This window comes from Bufo gargarizans, chromosome 3 (genome assembly GCF_014858855.1).
Source record: "Bufo gargarizans isolate SCDJY-AF-19 chromosome 3, ASM1485885v1, whole genome shotgun sequence".
NCBI lineage: Eukaryota > Metazoa > Chordata > Amphibia > Anura > Bufonidae > Bufo > Bufo gargarizans.
Window position 1 is genome coordinate 263,178,977 of NC_058082.1, and position 20,115 is coordinate 263,199,091.

The following is a 20,115-nucleotide window of genomic DNA, read 5'->3' on the forward strand; positions in this document are numbered from 1 at the left end:
GAAAGCATTTGAAGACGGATCCGTCTTCAAAATGCTTTCAGTGTTACTATGGCAGCCAGGACGCTATTAAAGTCCTGGTTGCCATAGTACTAGTGGGGAGCGGGGGAGCGGCATACTTACAGTCCGCGCGGCTCCCGGGGCGCTCCAGAGTGACGTCAGAGCGCCCCATGCGCATGGATCATGTGATCCATGCGATCACGTCATCCATGCGCCTGGGGCGCCCTGACGTCACTCTGGAGCGCCCCGGGAGCCGCACGGATGGTAAGTATGCTGCTCCCCGCTCCCCACTACACTTTACCATGGCTGCCAGGACTTTAGCGTCCCGGCAGCCATGGTAACCATTGAGAAAAAGCTAAACGTCGCATCCGGCAATGCGCCGAAACGACGTTTAGCTTAAGGCCGGATCCAGATTAATGCCTTTCAATGGGCATTCATTCCGGATCCAGCCTTGCGGCAAGTGTTCCGGATTTTTGGCCGGAGCAAAAAACGCAGCATGCTGCGCTATTTGCTGCGGCCAAAAAACGTTCCATTCCGGAACGGAAGACATCCTGAAGGACGGACTGTCCATTCAGAATGCATTAGGATAATCCTGATCAGTATTCTTCCGGCATAGAGCCCCGAAAACGGAACTCTATGCCGGAAGACAATAACGCAGATGTGAAAGAGCCCTTACATGTATAGCTTGGAAGACAGACGAGACAGAGGGGATATGATAGAAACTTTTAAATACATAAAGGGAATCAACAAGGTAAAAGAGGAGAGAATATTTAAAAGAAGAAAAACTGCTACAAGAGGACATCGTTTTGAATTAGAGGGGCAAAGGTTTAAAAGTAATATCAGGAAGTATTACTTTACTGAGAGAGTAGTGGATGCATGGAATAGCATTCCTGCAGAAGTGGTAGCTGCAAATACAGTGGAGGAGTTTACGCATGCATGGGATAGGCATAAGGCCATCCTCATATAAGATAGGGCCAGGGGCTATTCATAGTATTCAGTATATTGGGCAGACTAGATGGGCCGACACAGTCTATGTTTTTATGTGTAATTTTTTTGGGTAAATAAATTCCATTAATCCATTCACAATGTCATGCTCTTCCAGAGGTTTTTGTAAGATTATTGGGCAGTTTCTCTGCCTACAAGATATTATCACAGATGCTTGGTTTACTTTTGCAGTTCTCAAAACTGAATTTGACTCAGCAGAGATCACATGCCTCTTCTTCACAGCAAAAATGTTATAACATGAACAGAGTTGAGAAAAATACCTTAATCCTAACTTTTACAAACCTATGAATGCAGAATCAACCTAATCAAACTAATATGAAAAGTTGTTATTCTAAAAATCTTCATCTACTTGCATATTCTAAGTTATAGCAGCAGGAATTAGTCTTTATGAAGACAACTATGATTTAAATCAAGCCTTACTGACTAGTGATTTAAATTGTGATTTAAATCAAAATCGACCCCGACATAAATGCATCCATTTTGCAGTCCGCAAATGCGTATCCACAAAATACAGAGGAAGTCGTTGTGCTTCCTGCAATTTTCACAGGGCTGACTGCAAAAAAGCCAATTCTTGGCAGCAAAATGGACAATAGGACAAGTTCTATAATTGAATGCAGAAAGCACATGATATCGCTGTGTTGTTTTTTTTTCCGGACTCATAGAAATGAATGGGTTAGTGTGCGATCTGCAAAAAAATAAAAATAAATACAGATCGGACACGGACCAAAAATACAGTCGTGTGAAAGAGGTCTTAGTGCAACTACCCTAATACTTTCTAGAGTACAAAATAATTACAACGACACAGAAATCTAGAAGAATGATGGCAGAAAAATCCTGCATGGTCCATCTAGTCTCCCCATTATAATAGATCTATTTTTAACATAGGAGAGATGTTTACATAAAATGTCAAGACATTTTTCTGAATTACTTTTTGTAAGATCTTTTTACATAATTTCTTAAATTATTTTTAAAAAAATTCCTTATAAACTTGTGTAACGTCTTTGACAAATGTCACAGCCGAGTGAGAAAAGGACAGGATTAACATTATTACTCTCCGTAAATGCCTCTACTTTTATTGTTGCCATTTTCTCAAAGTAAAGGTGTTTAGTATACAATGATAATATAGTATATTATTACTGAATCCTAAAGGCAAAACAAAAAAATTGTAGCATACCTTAAAGGGAGTCTGTCACCTCCATATGACCATATACAGTCCTTACATTGCCCTACAGCACACCTATACATGAATGTTATGGTACTTTTATTATTTTCTTTACACTTGCAGAAGCTGGAAAAACGAACTTTGTTTCATATGCAAATAAGCACTAGCAAGTGCCCAGAAGCGGCGTTCCCTGTGTTAGAGCCCAGGCTGCCCTGCCTTTTTTCCATCGTTTCCCCGCCCCAGCCTCTGCCTGCCCTCCTATTCCCTTGCGTCATCCTTCGGTCCGGCCGAGATCACGTGCCTGCGCACTGCCTCGCCGGGCCGGGGCATGCACACTGCGATGCCCATTGTTGGCACAACATCGCTTTAACTACTGCGCAATTATTATCACTGTTTAAAAACTTATGGCCGGATTCTCATGGAAAAAAAAAATTATGGAGATTTTATGACACAAAGACCTCTCTGCCACATAGGGAGATCCCAGGACTACAGCACACGATAAATGGGGGCACTGTTACAGACTTTGTATTGGGGTGAAGAGCTATAGGCTATCCCTCTAAACAGTGGTGAATTTTAATATGCAAGCAGATTAAGGCCTAATGCACACGACCTTTGTTTTGGTCCGCATCTGAGCCGCCATTTTTGCAGCTCGGATGCAGACCCATTTACTTCAATGGGGCCAAAAAAGATGTGGACATCACTCTGTGTGCTGTCCGCTTCCGTTGCACCGTTCCGTTGCACCGTTCCGTGGCCCTGCAAAAAAAATATAGCATGTCCTATTCTTGTCCGTTTGCGGACAAGAATAGGCATGCCTACAATGGGCCGCCCGTTCCGCAAATTGCAAAAGGCACACCGGCAGCTTCCTTTTTTGCCGATCCGCAGTTTGCGGACCCCACAAAACAGCACGATCGTGTGCATGTACCCTAAATCTGATCTCTGAGCAATAATCCTGAGGCTGTAATGGGCATCAATATCTACTTACATTCATGTGCCCATATAGGTTGCATGTACAAGATATAGAAGTTTATGTACGTCTCAAATACACTCTATAGGGATACATCAAGTATAACCAGAGAAAGGCGTTAGACTGGCCATACCGAAGAGATACCTGGTCTAAGCAGGGGGGAGAGGAGAAATCCACTTCCAGACTCCTATGTTGGAAGTGGATTTGCCCCAAGAACGAAAGGATTGGCCTTGCTGAAATCCAACAGTCCGATCCATAGCAGGTTGAGATTACATCTGCATTCAACGCTCCGTTAGGTGCCTCTGTCGCAGATTCTGTCATACTTGTCAGAAACAAAACCGGGCAATGAGAAGCGCTAGATTTATTGGCAAAACAGTGGACGCCGTGATGGAACCCGATGGACCGGATTAAAGTCAAAGAGGTCCATTGTGTGACGGATCCAGCACAGTGTTGTGGTCTCCTTACAAACAGAATCCACAAGGCAGCTTTATAAGTCATTATTTGGGAATGCCAAGAAAAGACTGAATCGTATGTAAAAAAAAAAAAAAAAAAAGGTGAATAAACCTGTATTTTACTAAATAATTAATAATAATGTATTATATTTTATTGATTATTGACTATGGATTACTTATGTATTGTGTTTTTTTTACTGTGTATTAATTTTAATGTTAAATAAACGCTTGTTCCGATAGTGCCTATCGAATTTATAATATTTGCTAATAATAAAAAATAATAATAGTAATATTAATAAATAATATAATCTAAAAAATTTCTCTGGCAGCATCACAGTTAACATGTGAATAGTTTATAAAATGTTACTACTGAATTGAATAAAAATGTAGTTTTCGGTAACATGCACAGAATAAACTAAATATGCCTGCAAACGGCATATATAATTCAGTTACCAACTTCATTGGTATGAAGAAAAAAAAATCTTAAAGGGGTTGTCTCATCATGGACAATATCACTAGGATATGCCCCTATTGTCTTATAAGTGCAGGTCCCACCACAGGGACCCGCACCTATATCGAAAACCGAGCCCCCCATGGTGGTAGCTGGAGGACTCCAGTCCGGCCACCACCAAGCCGGCTCCCCATAGAGGTGAATGACTGCCCCTGCTCCCATTCTTTTCTATGGGGCCGATGGAAATAGCCGAGCCAGTGCTCGGCTATTTTCACCGGCCCAATAGAAAATGAATGGAGGACGGCTGCGCATGCGCGGTGCGCCCTCCTTCACTTGCGGGCTCCGTTCTTAATATAGGTGAGGGTACCAGAGGTGGGACCCGCACCTATGGGACAAATGCCCCCATTGTCCATGATGAGACAACCCTTTTAAAGACTCATTCTGGTCTCAAACCCTAGAAAATACCTCCTATGAAAATATTATTATTTTACACTTTACGCAAAACAGCGAATTCCTTTTTGAAATTATATACATCACACAAAAAGCGTATTCTAAAATATAATAGGTGTGTTGACTGGCTGAATACATTGCATTCTCTGCAGTTATATATACATGTAAACATACCAATGAATAAATGATGATGTAATGTTGTTATGGAGAGTGGTGGAAGGAGGCCAGAACTTTAGTGAACTGCATTTATTATGTGTGGGTATCTGATAGTCTGCAGACAGAAAGGTATGAGCCTCTAGCGAAGCTTACTGGAAGCCTGTCAATGGCAATAGGAGGTCTACGAGTAGATACAAATTACCAAAATATAGAATTGGTATTGAAAAATAGAATTCTTAAAATAAAATAAAAATACATAAAATATTTTTTTGAAATAAAAAATAAACATTTCCTATGCTGGGGGAATTTATGCTGTAGGCAGTGGTGTACATAGAGGGCCCCATAGCAAGGATCAAACCGGGCCCCCCAAACAGGACAGAAGGGTTTCTGCCTAAACTCTTTTCAATGACCCTTGGGCCATTTATTCCACTGCCTCGTTTGCTAAAAGTTGTTCCTTTAGAGGGTAGAGTCCTGACCATCTAAAGACTGGTCCCCCCCCTCTTGCCCTGGACCCCATAGCAGTCGCATGGTCTGCCGCTATGGTAGTTACACCCCTGACTGTAGGTACAGTAGGCGAGTCGCCATATCTGTCAAGCTGCTTATGACTAGACCCTTCTGAATTGTGCCTTACAAAAGGGGCGTGGTGCGTGTGTGATGGGTGTGGCTTTTGGATGCAAGACATAAGTATTGCACAATATACGTGTAGTTCTTTTTTCCTATTGGTACTCCATACTTTCATATGCCCAGTATGCCACCAGCTACTGACCATCGACATAGCTTCAATCTCAAAAATCTAGTAAGACCTAGTTCCTGCTTGTACACAGAGCGCTCAGTGCTCATACACACAAGTGTATTTTTTTCCGTGTCCACTGTTTTTGTGGCCCGTATGAGGAACCATTCACTTCAACGAGGCCACAGAAAAACGGAAACTACTCTGTGTGCATTCCATGTCTGTATGTCTGCATGGCAGTTAGGCAAAAAAATAGAACATGTCCAATTATTGTCCACATTGCGGGCAAGGATAGAACTGTTCTATTAGGGGCCAGACGTTCCATTCCGAAAAATGTGGAACACACACAGCCGGTATCAGTGTTTTGCGGATCCACAATCTGCGAACCGCAAAACAGATAACTGTCGTGTGCATGAGCCTTAAGAGTAGTTGCATAAGTAGGTGCCAGCATTTGTTTTGGAGGAAATGACGCAGCTGCCAAATGTTACAAGCTAGCCAATAGGAAATTCTAAAAAGCCCTATAATTTGTAATGGCCTTTTTTTTCCCCTCTATATGAAAAAATGTTGAGAAAAAGCATGACTGAAAAAACGCCACTGTAACAACACACATTAATTTTATGCTATTTTTTTAGACTCCCCCCCCCCCCCCAAAAAAAAAGCAAACAAACAAAAACATGCCCTGATTTATTCAGCTCGGTCTGTCTTTTTTTTTTGGGGGGGGGGGGGGGGGAGCGGGGAGTAAATCGCGACTTTTTTGTGTAAGACACATTTACCTATATGTTTTTTTTTGTTTGTTTTTTAAGACCCTGCTACATCATTTTTATAAAACCTATGTCAGGTTTTTGGGCCTATTTATGACAGGATAAGTCCCCAAAAAATTTCTCGCCTTCACTCCACTACTGCCCTGCCATGGCTGTGACAGGTGAAAATAAGGCTAGGGCTACACGCCGATATTGGTCGTGAGCCCGAGTATCAAAGTATAACAGGGCGGCCATAGAAATGAATAGGGTTGTGGCATGACTCACAGGTTTACCGCAACCCCATAATCACAAAAAATCCAACCCTGTTGGATTTCCGCAATTCTGGGGTTGTGGTCACGGCAAACTTACAAGCCATGATGCCACCCCATTCATTATTATGGTTGACGCGCTACACTGGGATATTTGGGCATAACCCCTGTCATAGATCGTTGTGTAGCCCTAGTCTACTCAGAATATAAGGGTTGGACTGTAATAAATTTAACAAGCCCTGTGTGCCACTTTCAAAAATTTGGCACACAGACCGTCACCATTACGCAAACAGACGAACGCGAAGACAAACTTCATCTTCTCCCCTCCTGATAAATCAGGGCCTATACGTGGAATCACTGTATACACTTTTTTTTTTTTTCCATACTTGCGTTTCACTAAGGCTTCTTTCAAATGGGCGAGTTGGGTGCAATGTGTGACGTGAACGCATTGCACCCGCACTGAATCCTGATCCATTCATTTCAATAGGGCTGTGTACATGAGCAATGTTTTTCACCCATCACTTGTGCGTTGCGTGAAAAAATCACAGAATGTTCGATATTCAGCGTTTTTCACGCAACGCAGGTCCCATAGAAGTGAATGGGGCTGCGTGAAAATCGCAAGCAAGTGCGGATGCAATGTTATGTTCACGGATGGTTGCTAAGGAGATGATAATAAATAGGGATGAGGTCCATTCACTTGGTTATAATGGAGAATAATAGCATTCTTTAAATAGAGAATGCTAAGTAAAATGTGCCTTGAGGGTTAAAAAAATACAAAAATTACTGACTTAATCGAGCAGCCATTATTGTCGTCTTTCTTCTTCTTGCAGGACCTGCAAAAGGATCTTTGATGACGTAATCGCGCTCACCGCATGGTGAGCGTGGTGATGTCAGCGCAGGTCCTGCTGAATGAAGATAGAAGATCCTATTATCTTCATTCAGCAGGACCTGCGCTGACGTCACCACGCACACCACGTGGTGAGCGCGATGACGTCAGAGCAGGTCCTGCACGAAGAAGAAGAAAGAAGAAGAGGATCCCGGCTGCGCGACCAAGTGGATGAGGTGAGTAATTATTTTTATTATTTTTTTAACCCTCAAGGGACAATTTCACTTCTCTATTAAAGAATGCTATTATTCTCCATTATAACCATGTTATAATGGAAAATAAAATCTACAGAACACCGAACCCAAACCCGAACTTCAGTGAAGAAGTCCGGGTTCGGGTCTGGGTACCACATTTAGTTATTTATCACACGCGTGCAAAACGTATTAAAACGCTTTGCACTCGTGCGGAAAAAACTGAACAACGCAATTGCAGACAAAACTGACTGAAATTGCGCACGCGCAAGGGTTTCCCGCAACGCATCCGGACAAAATTTGTGACGCCCGTGTGCAAGGGGCCTAAGGCTGGTGCCATCTCCTAGGTCATTTCTACAACTCTGCCTCAAACCCTACTTTTTGACATACAGAGACACATTCATCAGTAGGTAAGAACTGCCAGTGATGCTAGGCCACAGGCCGTTTTATACATATGGCTTCAAACCTGTTGTATGGACTGTTTTGCACTTTTTGTGTGAATGGTTTCCTAGGAGTGGGTGGCTAAGGCTACTTTCTCACTCGCGTTTGGTGCGGATCCGTTATGGATCTGCACAAACGCATCCGTTCAGATAATACAACCATCTGCATCCGTTCAGAACGGATCCGTTTGTATTATCTTTAACATGGCCAAAACTGATCCGTCTTGAACACCATTGAAAGTCAATGGGGGACGGATCCGTTTTCTATTGTGCCATATTGTGTCACTGAAAACGGATCCGTCCCCATTGACTTACATTGTGTGTCAGGAACTCAGCACGGATCCGTTTGGCTCAGTTTTTTCAGCAGCAAGCAGCGTTTTGGTGTCTGCCTCCAAAGCGGAACGGAGGCGTAACTGAGCCAAACTGAGGCATTCTGAGCGGATCCTTTTCCATTCAGAATGCATTAAGGGCAAAACTGATCCGTTTTGGACCACGTGTGAGAGCCCTGAACGGATCTCACAAACGGAAACCAAAACGCCAGTGTGAAAGTAGCCCAAGACTCCTCATATTCGTGCACCATTGACCAATTTAAGCAGTTATTGTATAAGCATTAGATACCACATTGATACAGTTAAGTATACGAACAGGCATGTAAACAGCAAAGGAAAAAACAAGGCCACATGAAAATCAAGCAAGTAACAAAGACAACAATGACCCACTCCAGACAATTACATAGGAGTGTACTCCAGTCCTCACTGACCACCCTCGGACAACATCTGTTTGCTATCAGATTAGGTGCCCAACATTATCATGGACAGTCCATCATCCCTGTCTAATATTCAGATCTGGGGTAGAAAACGAGGCCATTCATTGATACTCGCCGCTCCACACATTTCGTACATCTGCAAAACTAAGACCCAGTATGCTAAAAAAAGAAGGGGTTCACCCAACTCCCAAACACCCACGGCGTATAGCACTGCATCCATGGAAAAAGCCAGGCCTCAGTCTCAAGCTTCTCTTTGTGGTAAGTACTGAAGTAACATGGACTTTTTTCCCCTACTCCTTGTAAACATCCATTTCATCAAACATGCAACAACTGGCCAAAGTGAATGGCAGGATTAAAACAAAAGGAACAGGAAAATATTTCATCCGCCCGTCGAGTCTCTGGCGCTGGCTTTTATGCCCACCTATTTGCTGCTGGTCATAAACAACCTATGGAACTATCATTACAGCATTTAATGGATGGGGGGGCAGAGAAATGTGAAAAAAGCTTCAGCAGCTATTACCAAATAATTGAAATAACCCCTTCACTCCCCACAGGGGGACCGCCTGGCCTTGGAGGGATTCGGAGAACTGCAGGCGGTCTGGTACACCTCAGTTCACACAGTTTCGGCCCCCCCAGAGCAGAGGCAAAGTAAGTAAACAAGGGTCTGGAATAAATTACTTTGCAAACAATGGCAGAGCTCAACCACTGGGGAGACAAAAGCTTCAAATAATATCTGTGCACATTTCTGCAAGCGCTCCCTAGGCTGCCACTCCCCCCTATCAAAACCCAAGCCATTGTTTCCAACAGGACCATTGATCCTATAGGCAAACTTTAGCTATGTGTTTTTCTAAGTTGCCATGCCATGGCAGAACAATGGGCACAAGTGTAATCCGAAAAAAATCTAGTCCCATGGGCTCCTGGAAAAGGTGCAGGAGATGGACAATCAGGCCTAAAAAACTAAATTCACTGCAACCTAAAACATCTAAAAAGCAAGGCTAGCACTCACCCCGGGGGTAAGCGTACACAGGCATACATCTGGAGAGAAAAAGGGGGGCCACGGATGGCTGTTTATCCAGATTCCAGCCCCGCACCGTAGGGGTATATAGAAATAAACAGAGCACCCAGCCAATAGGATCCCTGCGTCTACATCATATACAGAGATCCACACACATCTTATTTTAGATTTCCATTTTCTGCCTAAAAACAACAACACCTGTTCCATTCATTCAATGACCCCCCCCCCCCCCCCCATGCATCCCAATGACAGTCACAATCGCCCAATTCAAGGACCTGAAGTTGTTTTTCTCAGGGCTTTGTGCATCCACAGCTAGGGAATCAACCAGTGAGAAGTGACCCAATTCTTGTGCCCCCCATGCCCCCCCTTGCAGTGCCCAGGCTGCCACTTACCTGGTTTTGGAGGACAAAAAGGCAAGTTTGATTAATCCATAGGTAAACAACTGGATGTTCTCCTTGGCTATGCTGGCTACTTTTAGCCTGTGCTCTAGGATATGCAGTTCCATCTTTTTCTTCTTCTCATTTGTAGAACATCTAGAGGGAATAGTGTTGTTGCCTTTTGTGTGGATGGCAGATCTTTATCGTTTTGGAGGGGTTTTTATGCCCCCCAGGGCTGCTGGTGGGGAAAGTGAAGGAAGGGGCAGTGAACGGGGAGACAGAGGGGGATCACGGGGAGAGGGGAAGCTGAGAAGCTGAATGAGTTCAGGAAGACTCGCACAGCGGCGGCTCCAGAGTGCAAAAAGCAGCTGGTGCTACACTGTAACAAACAACTTGCCACTCAAAGCCGCTCCTCACTGCGCATGTGCGCCGGCCCCGAGTGCTGCCGGGAAGTGTAGTCCACGGGGCTGCTGAGGAGAAAGGCGCTGTGCTGTTGTTTGTGGCTTTATGTCGTCTACAGTGCGACGCAAGGGAATGCTAGCGGGCTTATTAGGAGGATATTTACCCGCCACCGTCGTGTGGTGTAATTGAGACTAAACCTAAGGTCTAGTCTAGCTTATGTGCTTTGTATTGGACAACATAGTCTATTGTTTCCCGGTATCTGCTATGTCATGCTGGGGTGAGGGTATGTTCTTCCATGATATTACTGGCAGAAGTTTAGAAAAATGCTCCTTCTGGGTGAGGAGCTCCACAGAAGGGCACATACTGTATAATAGGGGGATGAGGGAAGTTCTAGTCCTGACAGTAACTGTATATTTTCCATACTATTGCCCTACTTCAGGGGTGGACATCTCTGAACACTTTACACCAGAGAAAGATGGTGTGGTTACCAAGAGCAACCAATCAGATTGCTCCTCTTATTTTTCAGACGCCCACTGAAAAATGTAAGCAGCAACCTGATTGGTTGCCATGAGCAAATACTCCACTTTAGCTTTGTACCAGTTTTAATACATTTCCTGAATGCAGCCGGAAAGTAGGCCACAGCCATAAAGCTAGCTACGAGGCCCTGCAACAATGGCATGGTTTCCTCATTAGTCCTATATCTGAGGAAGGTTGTCCTTCTCAAGCACCTACTGCAGATAAAATGAAAGAGAATAACATGATCTGTTGGCAGCTCCTACACAAATACAATATATTTATTAAAGGGGTCATCTGGTGTTTGGATGGTGTTACATTGGTGGCCTGTGTCTTTCTCGCCCCACTACTTCTATTAGGAACGTTATTTATTGAAAACTACTACTCCCATTTTTCCCTTCACTACTACTTCCCTCCTCTCCTTGCTCTGTGTGCAGCTGCATCCCTTCTTAGGGTACTTTCACACTAGCGTTTTTCTTTTCCAGTATTGAGCTCCGTCCTAGGGGCTCAATACTGGAAAAGAACCAATCAGTTTTATCCTAGTGCATTCTGAATGGAGAGCAATCCGTTCAGGATGCATCAGTTCAGTCCCTGTTACGTTTGGCCGGAGAAAATACCGCAGCATGCTGCAGTTTTCTCTCCGTCCAAAAATCCTGAAATTCCGGATCAGGCATTAATTTCCATTGAAATGCATTAATGCATTAAAATTGCCGCATTGATGAATCCGTTCTTCTGGTCCGCGCATGCGCAGACCTTTAAAAATGTAAAATAAATAAATACCCGATCCGTTTTTCTGGATGACACCGGAGAGACGGATCCGGTATTTCAATACATTTGTCAGACAGATCCGGGTCCGGAACTCCCTGCCAGAATCCTCTGACGCAAATGTGAAAGTAGCCTAACTACCAACCAGCTTCTGCTATACGGGTACGGCCACATGGTCAGGTTTCCTGATGCAGTTTTGGAAGACAAAACCAAGAGTTAATAAAAAAAAAATGAGAAGTTATATTTGTCCATAAATTGGTTGTCTCCTCTTACTATTTCTAAGGCGAGATAAGACACAGTCCTGACCACCTCCTGGCCGGGAAACAGCAGAGTGCTCTGGCGCCCACTGTTTCAGTAGCTCCGATTGCGGTGCATGAGAGCAATGGAAACGGTGTAGCACCGAAAGCTACACTGTTTCTGAGTTAGGGAAACAGTATAGGTTGGTGTGCTACGTTGTTTTCGTGGCTCTCATGCACTGCAATGGGAGCTACTGAAATAGCGGGCGCCAGTGCACTGTGCTGTTTCCTGGCTGAGAGGTGGTCAGGACTGTGTCTTATCTCGCCTTAGTAATAGTAAGAGGAGACAACCCCTTTATGGACAAATATGACATTTTTTTTTAATTAACTCTTGGTTTTGTCTTCCAAAACTGCATCAGGAAACCTGACCATGTGGTCGTACCCTAACACTGAGCTGCTGAGCTTTCCTTGGCAGAACTTTAGGTTCTTAGTTGTCTAGCTAACCAGTAAAGGTGTGCTGTTTTTCAACTCTGATAATTAGCTGCCTGCCCTGACCTTGGGTTTGTGTCTCAGATATGTAAAAACACTGCCTGCCCTGACCTTGGGTTAGTGTCTCAGATATGTAAAAATACTGCCTGCCCTGAACTTGGGCTAGTGTCTCAGATATGTAAAAACCCTGCCTGCCCTGACCTTGGGTTAGTGTCTCAGATATGTACAAACTTTGCCTGCCCTGACCTAGAATTAGTTTCTCAAATATGCATGAACTCTGCCTGCTTAGGGTACTTTTACATTAGCGGCAAGGAACTCCGGCATGGAGTCGTTTTATTCCGGCTGCCTCTCGGTATGTTTTCCATGCTGCCGCCGGAACTCCGGCCCGTCCTCATTATAGTCAATGGGGTTGGAGTGGTAGTCCGGGGGCACGCGTGCACTAGCGGCAGTACGAATCTAACAGGCTGTTCACCCGCAGGAACAGCTTGGCACTAGTGTGAAACTAGCCTTAGACTTCGACCTGTTCCCTTATTGTGACTGTTGCCTGATCTTTTGGTGCCTCGCATAAGTGCCTTTGACCCTCATTAGTCAGCTGACAACTACACTGGGACTGCTTGAAGATGTAGCGGCTTGGTAGCTCCCCTGCAGCAAAGGCCCTGTATAGGGGTTAAAGGGTGAGTACCAGAGGACCACCAAGAAAACATCCTTAGGTTTAGCACAAAGGTAAACAGGTTAGTTGGCACAGTGGGTCCAAGACCACTGTCCATTACAGAAGACCTATTCCAAGGATGTGTCATCAATATCAGATAGGTGGGGTCCCTTCAGCTATTTGAAGAGGCCAATGTGCTCACTGGAGCTCCTGTGAGAACTTAAGCCTCCGCACAGCTTACCAAGCACAGCACCATCCATTGGATAGTGGCTGTGCTTGGTATTGCAGCTCAGCCCCATTAACTTGAATAGGACTGAGCTGTGCATAGGCCATGTGACTGACGTGACTGTATGTTGATGTCACTGGCCTACGAAGCAGCCTAAGCACTCACGGAGTGCCAGCTGAACAGCTAATTGGCTGGGGTTTCAGGACTTGGACCCCCCGCCAATTTGAGATGAATTACCTATCCAGATGATAGTCCATTATTATCAAAATCTCAGATAAACCCTTTAGGTCCATAGAGAAAAAGAAAACTTTTGCTAAATTGTAAAATAAAGCTAATATTGGGAACCAGGTTTGCCTATTGTTACCTCTTAAAAGCAGGGGTTACTAGAGGCTCAGCATGGGTGGAGGGCGGCTAAAATACATCTAAGGCCTAAGTGGGTCCCCAACTTGTGTAACGGAGTAACTTTACATTATGACCAATACCATTAGTGACTGAATAATATCATCATACTATTACTTAACAAACCAGTATACAATGGCCAGTAATGCCCCCATATGGTGGTTGATGTTACTTAGCAAAGTCACTCTGGAGACTGTGTACAGAAAGTGGTTACAGTAAAATCTGGTGATTTACAGTTTATGCACATATTCTCCAAATAGGGGTTGTTCACTTTTCCTTCTGGCCTGGACAACTATGACTATTTTCCAGTCACAAGTTCTGCCTGCAAAGTTTTCAACAGAGACATCTTTGGCTCCTCACTTTTCCAGCCTCAACCTCACCTTTCCATTACCTACACAAACTACCTGTCCTGCTGGTATCATCTATTTATGCCTTTTGCAGCCTCATCTTCCCCAATTACTCTAACTACTTTATGGGACAGTGCCCCAAATATTGTACTTCACTAATAGCATCAAAACCATCCCATATGACAGCCACAGTTCAAAACCAGTTACCAACAACATATGGCCCCAAAATTATATGGCAGCCACAGATGACCCAAAAATAATAAAATTTGTAATCACCTCTAAAGGATCTCCCATGAGCGCTGCAACCAAGTCTCTACACAGTTAGGGATCTGGCAGAGATTTCTTCTTTTATGCACCCTGTTATAGTAGACTGCCTAATGCTTTCAACAGCGGACTCATTTTCCTTTTTTTAGCTTTTTCCTCCTAGCTTTCCAAGGGCCTTAAATTTTTTACTTTTCCTGGCCACTGAAACGATTGGAGCTTGGGTGCAACAAGAGCAATGGTGACGCCTTCACTGCACCAAAGGCCTAATATGCATATTAAGAAAAGTATCATAACTCGGGAACGGAGCTTAACATCAAGAGTGTTTTTTTTTTTTTTTTTTTTCTTTTTATTAATTATAATACAAAAAAATACAGATCAATACAACATTTGTAGTACTATAAAATCCACAAGTCCGTCTATTCCAACCCTGAGCATACTCGGCAATAATTACATAAAGACAAATGCCCATAACCATATGAGTATTGAAAATCAAATGGAGATCCCACCCTCTGGGGGAGAGGCCAGAATCCCCCAGCATCCATCATTTAATGCCTGAGGGACCTGCCATCCCCCAGCATCTCTACAGCTTCTGCAATACTCCAGAACAACTGCACATTCTTTGCCGATACAGACAAGTAGAAAAGACCGGACTTATGAGATCTTCCCCATCCCGCCCCCCAAACCCCCCACCTTGCAGGAAAAAAAAATAAAAAATAATTCCCAATTAATTATCCGTGTCCCAATCTTCCCACAGCTGACTCCACTTTGCGCAGGATCCTCTTTGTTTGTACAGAATCCTCTCATAGTTTCTCACTTTCTCAACCAGACCCAGCCAATTACTGCAGTCTGGAGTAGAAGAGCAAAACCATGATCTGGAGATGAGAAGCCTAGCCAAAAACATCACCTTGATCAACAAACAGCGTTTTATAGGCTGGTAATCCACCTCCGATAGGTCTCCCAGGACCCATATCCTGGGAGACAAAGGAACCACAATACCGAGTTTACGAGCCAGATTGGATTGGACCTGTCTCCAATAGCTGCTCACCATTGGGCAGTCCCAAAACAGATGTAAGTGATCTGCCTCGGAGTCACCACAGCGTGGGCAGTCAGAGGAGGCTCTAAGTCCCCTCCTATATAACCATACAGGTGTCACATAGATTTTATGCATAATATTAAATTGTACAACCGTGTGATTAAAATTATGTGAAACCAACTTTAAACTTTCCCCTATATTCTCCCAATTTGGAGGGCCCACCTCTGAGAGCAAAGAAGACCAGGATTTCTGTCCTGGAGAGAGAACATCTAAAAAAAAATTCTTCATTAAGTGACTATAACAATGTGATATTTTAATTCTCGTGACAGTTTTCTTACAAATTAAATCGTGTAAAAATTCAGGAGTGTCTATAATAAAGACGTGACTATTCGTAGTGCTAGAGAGTGCTGACCTCAATTGAAAGTATGCATACCAAGCCACCTCATCTAAATTTGCCCTTTGCTTTAGTTCCTTAAGGGGCAGGATTTGTCCATCACTAACCACTTGATGTAAATACTGAATATTTTTGGTCCTCCAGTACTGGCTACAGCTCAGATCTCTCAGGTTCATAAGCTTTGAATTATGCCACAATGGGGTACAAACGAGTGATGCCTTGACTCCGCACCAACTCCTTATGGCCGCCCAAGTCTTTGTAGCCATTCTGCAGAAAAGTGTATAACCACCCAGTATGTTTAATAAGTAGTCAGATTCCAATACGGTAAAAAAATCCGAAAAACCTGAGTCCTTCACCACTCTGCTGCAGAAATGGCTATTTTCCCAATCATTGAAAAGGCAGAGTTGGGAAGCCACAAAGTAGCCCTTAAAATAGGGGAGGTTAAGACCTCCCCGATTATAGGGCATAGAAAAATAAAGTGCCTTCAGTCTCACGCGCTTCCTCCCCCATACTAAGTCGTTAAGCATCCGCTCTATCAATCTAAAGTATTTATCTGCAATCCAAACAGGTGAGTTACGCAGGACGTAAAGAACCTGGGGAAGCACTACCATTTTTATTAAGGAAATTCTGTCCGCTCTTGCAAACAGAATTTTTTGCCATATCTTAATTTTAGCCCTCAGTTTTATCAGCAAAGGGATCAAATTGAGTTGTAAATATTCCTGTGGTTTAGCAGAAACTATTATCCCCAGGTACTTTATTGAGTCCGAGATCGTTAACTGGTTATCCCATTCGCCCCGCAACTCGTCTATAGGGAGAAGAACGGTCTTGTCCCAGTTGATCTCCAGACCAGATGGATCAGAAAAGAGACCAACCAGGTCCATTATACGAGGGAGAGTGGTATCTGTTTGGTGAATAAAGAGCAGAATATCGTCTGCATAGAGGGATACCCGATCGTGCTTCCCCATTATACCGAAGCCGACCACCTTCGGATCCTGCCTTATACTAGCCGCTAGGGGTTCGATGTAAATGTTAAATAAAAGGGGGGAGAGGGGACAGCCTTGACGGGTACCTCTTTCTAGAGCGAAGCTCTCTGTCGTCATATCATTGATCCTAATCCTAGCTACTGGAGAGTTATATAATAGCTGAACCATCGCCATAAATCTTGGGCCAAAGCCCATTTTTTTCATCACCTCCCAGAGGAAAGTCCACTCCACCCTGTCGAAGGCTTTAGTAGCGTCCAGCGACAGGATGGAGCGAGTGCCACACTCCGGGGACTGAATATTCATAAATAGCCTATGGAGATTATGCTGGGTGCCTCTTTTTGGCATAAAGCCATTTTGATCTGGATGAATGATAGTAGATATTACTCGCGAAAGCCTCCTAGCCAAAACTTTTGATAGTAACTTAACATCAGTATTTAATAAGGAGATTGGCCTGTAGGAGCTCAATTCTGCCGGGTCCTTATCCTTTTTTGGGATTAAAACAATGAGAGCCTCCATCATAGAGCATGGTAGTCCCCCTCCCTTTAATGCCTGAGTAAAAACCTCTAGCATCTGAGGGAGAGTCACCTCACTGTACTTGCGATAAACCTCATATGGAAGGCCATCCAGTCCTGGCGATGAGTTCCCCGAGATAGACCCCAGGGCCTCCTGCAGCTCCGAGAGAGACAACTCCTCTTCCAGACATTCTATTTGAGCTTTATTTAAAGTAGAGAGAGGAATTTTCTCCAAGAACCGCATCGCCAGTTCGGATGACAAACCAGGTGAGGATCTATATATCTGAGTAAAGTATTGTAAAAAAGTATCTCTCACTCCTTCTAAATCTGTTATAATTACCCCCTCTGTGTTGCGAATCAAAGTAATAGATTGTTTTTTCTTATCTTGTTGTGTAATAATTCTGGCTAAGAGCTTACCAGGGCGTCCAGACTCTGAAAAATATTTAATCCCCTTAAAAAATACTCTATGGTTTGCTTTCTCAGTTACATATTTCTCCAGAGAACAACTGGCCTTCTGAAGCTCTTCCCTGTTGTGCTCAGTGGGTTGACTGATAAATCGCTCAGTTGTAAGTGCGACAGTCTTGACCAGTTCCTCCTCTTTTTTCCTAAATGTTCTCTTTACTGCCGAGATCTCACTTATAAAAACCCCCCTCAGGTATGCTTTCATGGAGTCCCACACTATATTAATGTTAGCAGAGGGTAAATTCACCTCCAAAAAGGAGGATATCAGTATCCTGATGGACTGTGGATTGTCCAGAATAGTGAGCCAGTATGGATTCAACTTGAATCCCAACCCCCCACCATCCTTATTCTCCCCAGTGCGCACCTCAATTAGTACGGGTGAGTGGTCCGAGACTGTTCTTACTCCATATCTTATCTTCCGAATGTTACTCAGATTGCTCTCATTAGTGAATGCTAGATCGATCCTGGACATTGCTCTGCCACTCCTACTAACACAAGAGTATACTCTCTTTCCTCCGCCCAGGTGTTCCCATATATCCACCACTCCTACTTCCAAGCAGAACTGGGGCAGCGACGAATTACAAAGGTTCCTTTCCCGTGCTGCATCTGATCTAAATCTGTCTTTTTTGGGATCCATAACCGCGTTAAAATCCCCCATCAGGATTAACCGACATTCTGGTCTCTGTTCAAAAAAAAGCGTTAACTGGATAAGTGGGTACATTGAAAATGGCGGAGGTATATAAAAAAAAGCAAGGATGTAACTGTATCCATACAGCTTACCATGCAGAAAAATAAATCTGCCCTGATCATCTATATGGGATTTTATAAGGATGAAATCTACAGAGTTATGAATCAGAACTGAGACACCCCTAGAAGAGCCGCTAAAAGTGGAGTGGTAGGATTGAGCATTCCATCCCGTTGTCAAGCGGGACAAGGTTTCCTTAGTGAGGTGAGTTTCTACTATGCAGATAATTGCTGGGAGATATCTTTTTAATGCATCCATAATAGCTTGCCTTTTTACCCTTTCCCCGAGCCCTCTGACATTCCAGGATACAATTCTAGTGGACATCAATCACCAAAAAAAAAAAAAAAAAAAAAAAAAAAAAAAACCCCTTCCTGCAAGGTGGGTTCCCTCCCACCCCTATCCTCCCACCCCCCCTCTCTATTGGTCCGCCCGATCTCGTCGGCGAGCCTCTAACTTCCGGCCGTTCTCCCCGTCCTGGCCCCGCCTCCCATCCATCCCTTCAATTATAGTAGTAAACAGATTTAAATATCCCTTTGCTCCATCCAATCTAACGCTTGTTGTGGTGTCTCAAAAAAAAAAGAAGTCCCACTATGGATCACTCTTAATTTCGCTGGATACTGTAAAGAATATTTAATCTCCTTAGCCGCCAAGCGTTTCTTTATCTCCATAAACTTTCTTCTTTTTTCCTGAGTCTGCCGCGCAAAATCAGGGAAGAAGAGCAGTTTAGAACCCTGATGTTCAATGGGAGTGCATTCTCTTGCTCTTCTCAGTATCATATCTCTGTCTGCGGACAGTAATAGCTTCATTAGAATCGCACGCGGCGGCCGCCCTGGGGTGGGTTTCCCTCCTGGGATTCGATGGGCTCTTTCTATTTGAAACATGGAGGAAAAATTATCGCTGCCAAGGTTGTGCATGACCACCTCTTTGAGTTGTGCCTCCAAGGGTCGGCCTTCAGCTCCTTCTGGGAAACCAATTATGCGTACATTGTTTCGCCTAGACCTATTTTCCAGGTCCTCTAGCTTATTTTGTAGAGCTAGATTTTCTGTAGTAAGAAGGAGAAGTTTAGATTTTATCATGTCCATGTCGGTTTGCAGAAGGTCGACTGTTTTTTCCACATTGAGGACTCGGTCACGGATTTTTAACAGATCTTCTCTTATTAGAGAAATATCACTCTGTACCGACCCCAGTTGAGTGGACATCCCTTGCACTACAATGCCGTTGTTTTCCACCGCGCCAAGGATTCTATCCAGAACAGATGGATCGTATTCAGTTTGCATTTGTGCAGAGAGACCTTCCTCTCCTGCCTCCGGATCCACCACCCCTGATCCATCCTCAAAGGGGTCAGCAGTTTGGGGAATTTTAGCAAATTTCCTCAAATTAGCAGAGGATTTAATTTTAGCTGGATTTTTTTCGTTTAAGAAAGGTGATTTCAAGAACTTATCGATCTTGTTCTCTGGAGTCTTAACCCCCAGTTTAGTTGCAGTAGAGTCAACAGACCGTCGCTTAGGGGCCATTCTTTTCCCTTCTTCCTGTTCCTCTATTTTGCCCTTTGTATCACCGTTTACTTCTTTTATTTTTTTTTATTTTTTTTTCCTTTTTTTTTTCCCCCCTTTTCTGTTCTTCCTCCTTTTAACCCCACTCTCTC

The 20,115-nt window shown here is 43.8% G+C and overlaps 1 protein-coding gene across 1 annotated transcript in view; it reads right to left on the reverse strand.

The window, feature by feature from the left end:
• CASTOR2 (cytosolic arginine sensor for mTORC1 subunit 2) overlaps positions 1 to 10,437 on the reverse strand; it is a 164,096-nt gene extending 153,659 nt beyond the window's left edge. The window contains exon 1 of the mRNA XM_044284693.1: positions 10,067 to 10,437. Within this exon, the coding sequence (XP_044140628.1) occupies positions 10,067 to 10,179 (113 nt within the window). The 5' untranslated portion in view covers positions 10,180 to 10,437. The remainder of the gene's footprint in view (positions 1 to 10,066) is intronic.
• Between the last annotated feature and the right edge of the window lie 9,678 nt (positions 10,438 to 20,115).